The following is a 4,242-nucleotide window of genomic DNA, read 5'->3' on the forward strand; positions in this document are numbered from 1 at the left end:
CTTTATTCACCATAATTGTTTAAATGTATAAAGATGTAGCTAATACTATTTAGAAATACAAAAGTATAGAATTAAAAGGGAAAACAGAGAAAATATTTCAGAACAATATGTTGAAAGTAATCTCATAATAAAACTTTAAAAAAATACTTGACAGAATAATTACGTTATTATTTAAAATAAAAAAACACCCCAATGCTTACAAAAATTCATCGTACCAAAAAGCTTGCTAAAATAACTACACTAAGCACTAACAATAAACATATTTTATATATATATATATATATATATATATATATATATAGATAGATAGATAGATAGATAGATAGATAGATAGATAGATAGATAGATTAGCAAGAAAATAAGCACTCTGGTTTTGAAAAACAAATAGTATATTTTACTAGCGTGACGTTTCGAGGTGTTCACCCCTTCCTCAGACGCTTGAAACTTCACACTAGTAAAATATACTATTTGTTTCTCAAAACCAGAGTGCTTATTTTCTTGCTAATCTGTTATTTCTATTCTGCACCCTGGTGTCTATCTGGCCAGTTTGGTGAGAGTGCTTTCGTACCTAAAGCTAAGTTTTACAAAAATCCAGTATATATATATATATATATATATATATATATATATATATATATATATATATATATATATATATAAAATGATTTTTATTTTTTGCACTGTTACACACAAATTATAAAGATAATAATCGACACAAATTCTTAAGGAAAATCATGCACAAAATCTTTAAATATATTCACATATCATTTTAAAATATAACTGCAGAAAGGTATTTTTTTTTAACAAATCCTAAACTATAATAGAAATAAGGATTGTGAGTCAATCACATATATTAAACATTACTTTCCTCTAGAAAACAAAATTCTAACAAAATTTATTTTTATTAATTTAAACAACAAATATTAATAAAAGTATACAGCCTACTCAACTAATAGAAATTAAAGATAAAATGAAAATGTGTATCATACTCCAGTAATTAGCACTGCCACTTTATGAAATAAAACATAACACTTCTCCGATTGCACTCTCTGTAAAATGCAATCTGATAGCCCTCGGTTGAGTATTTATACCAGGTTGTTATCGCTATACAGGGGCTCTATGTGCTGAGTGCTCTGACCTGTATGCTGTAACATTAGGACTTATTATTGGAATTACTCTCCCTTCTACATATGCTGCTAGGATGGGTTATTGTATCGAGATTCAGCCTGCTAACAAATACAGAACACCTCTAGCTTGTCTGCACTAACTTTAGGATTGTATTGGGATTCTGTCTGCTAACAAATACAGAATAACTCTAGCTTGCCTGCAGCCCTGCACTAACTTTAGGATTGCTTTGGGATTCTGTCTTTTAACAAATACAGAATAACTCTTGTTTGCCTGCACTAACTTTAGGATTGCATTGGGATTGTATTGGGATTCTGTCTGCTAACAAATACAGAATAACTCTAGCTTGCCTGTACTAACTTTAGGTTTGCTTTGGGGTTGTTGTATTGGGATGTCTGCTAACAAATACAGAATAACTCTAGTTTGCCTGCACTAACTTTAGGATTGCATTGGGATTGTATTGGGATTCTGTCTGCTAACAAATACAGAATAACTCTTGTTTGCCTGCACTAACTTTAGGATTGCATTGGGATTGTATTGGGATTCTGTCTGCTAACAAATACAGAATAACTCTAGCTTGCCTGCAGCCCTGCACTAACTTTAGGATTGCATTGGGATTCTGTCTTCTAACAAATACAGAATAACTCTAGTTTGCCTGCACTAACTTTAGGATTGCATTGGGATTCTGTCTTCTAACAAATACAGAATAACTCTAGTTTGCCTGCACTAACTTTAGGATTGCATTGGGATTCTGTCTTCTAACAAATACAGAATAACTCTAGTTTGCCTGCACTAACTTTAGGATTGCATTGGGATTCTGTCTTCTAACAAATACAGAATAACTCTAGTTTGCCTGCACTAACTTTAGGATTGCATTGGGATTCTGTCTTCTAACAAATACAGAATAACTCTAGCTTGCCTGCAGCCCTGCACTAACTTTAGGATTGCATTGGGATTCTGTCTTCTAACAAATACAGAATAACTCTAGCTTGCCTGCAGCCCTGCACTAACTTTAGGATTGCATTGGGATTCTGTCTTCTAACAAATACAGAATAACTCTAGTTTGCCTGCACTAACTTTAGGATTGCATTGGGATTCTGACAGCTAACAAATGCAGAATACGCCAAGCCTGCTTGCACGAACCATTCGCAGTTTGCTGGGATTGTTTCTGCCGTATGAAGGGGTATAAAGGATCTGCCTACAGACAGGGTTATGGCTACTAGTACCTCTGATCTACTTGCATGGATATGAAGACTTTATTGGGACTTTGCTAGTTATACGAAAAGGCTAAACAACCACCTATACAGACATTTTGTTGGTCTGCTGTTTCATGACCTTTGCGGGATTGTTCCTGTGCGGTATAAAGAGCGGCCTGCTTGCTGCTTCTTACCCAGTCTGCACTCACCCGAGGAAGGTCGGTCCGAGTAGCGGGTGCAGTAAACCCAGGCTGGCCACACCAGGGGGTCACTTTTCTTCGTCGCAGCTCCAGTGCTGCCCACCAGGAGCATGGCTGGGTTAGGGTCACTGCTCTTGGAACTGTCTGAAGTGGTGTCCGAGTCCGGGCCGGGTGTAGAGTTGTCTGGTCTGTGGTGCAGGGGATTTACATTCTCGCGACCTGGGGTCTCCTTTCTGCAACCAAAGTCCGGCCTAAGGATGTTATCTATGAAGAAATTTGTTGTCCGGTGTGGTGGGGCCCCCGGGTGTTGGGGTGGTGGAGATGCCCCAGGGTCCAGTTCACTGGGGGCCCCGGGACTGTGCTCTGTTTGCTCCTCCATCAAGGTGCCCGCCTGCCCCGGAGCCCACCCCCTGTGATATTTGCAGGACCCCAGCACCTACTCTAGTCTGCACAACAATCTTAACTCCCTGCAAATTCCCAAATGTAACAAATAAACAACCACTAGTGACTCATTACTCAGCCACCCATTAACCTTCCCTGGTTACCTTGCTAGCACATGTGCACTGGCAGAATAACTCTACAAGCACATCAGCAGCCCCTGCTTATGTATGTTCACTGATCATCAGGGTTCCCTCTGTGCTCACTGACACTCAACGCTCTTTATCCCTTCTGTAGCCACTGAACATTAAAACCCACTGAGCAGACTGGTTAGTAACATGTACTGCTCTTACTGTGCCCACTGACCACTAAACATTAACTGCCCATTATGTCCTCCTTTAGCATCTGCCCAAAGTAAAAACACTATCAGTTTTTTTTATTAGCATTAACTAAGTCCAGTTTTTCAATAGCTATAGATCCCCTTAGCTCATCTCCTGTCACCAACTAGTACCCAGTGCCCACAATGTAATTAGACACTATTACCAATTGGAATAACTGGACACTAAAACCACCTAATCCCTTCACACATACTGACATCTATAGACATATTGACATCTACAACTACTAACCCCTCGATACCCACAGATGCCCAGAGAGTTCTGTATATCCGGGATAATTCTTTCTTGCTCCTCTCCCTCTATCTGACTGTCACTTCTCAATTCTCTGCACTTTTTTCTTCCAACCGGAAGCACGTGAGCTTGCTACACGTGTGAACTGCCAATGGGAAGCCACAGATTCTCCCAATCATATACACTGCTGACCAATGGGATGCTGTGGAAAATACTAATAAATAATACAACTTGAGGCAGGAGGAGTGTCCTTACATACAGTGTGTACATATGTATATTTCTATCAGTCGATCTCATTGGGATGCCCAGTGAGAAGATACTGTCATGTGCAATTTGTACCAAGACTATTTTACCCAGTGTGCAGAAGATTCACTGTTACAAAAAATCACGTAATACATTATCTGACATCAAAACCAAGAAAACAATCAATTGGAAGGTAGTTTAGAAAATGTGATAAATGGATACACACCGTATTCATTTCAATAACAAATATTTACAAAAAATAGAAAACCTATTTATAACATTGATACCATAATGAGCACAGATCAGGTGTGTTTATTAGAATATTATAATTGTTAATGAATGTCTAAATGTATGTAATTGTGCGCTTGTGTTTGGTTTTCCTTATACTGCGTGTAATATCTACCTGTGTAAACATCTGAGTGCTTAACTGTATGCTTATTATTTCCTTATGTTGTGTGTATTATTTGCCTG

At 38.1% G+C, this 4,242-nt stretch overlaps 1 protein-coding gene across 2 annotated transcripts in view; it reads right to left on the minus strand.

Moving 5' to 3' along the window:
* Positions 1-3,582, minus strand: part of EN1 (engrailed homeobox 1) — an 8,807-nt gene extending 5,225 nt beyond the window's left edge. Inside the window, exon 1 of one of the 2 annotated variants that reach the window (XM_053689784.1) lies at positions 2,531-3,582. In XM_053689784.1, the coding sequence (XP_053545759.1) occupies positions 2,531-2,900 (370 nt within the window). In that variant the 5' untranslated portion in view covers positions 2,901-3,582. Of the gene's footprint in view, positions 1-2,515 lie in introns of both variants that reach the window. The other variant, XM_053689782.1, reaches the window with a different exon arrangement.
* Between the last annotated feature and the right edge of the window lie 660 nt (positions 3,583-4,242).

Source organism: Bombina bombina, chromosome 1 (assembly GCF_027579735.1).
Source record: "Bombina bombina isolate aBomBom1 chromosome 1, aBomBom1.pri, whole genome shotgun sequence".
Classification (NCBI taxonomy): Eukaryota; Metazoa; Chordata; class Amphibia; order Anura; family Bombinatoridae; genus Bombina; species Bombina bombina.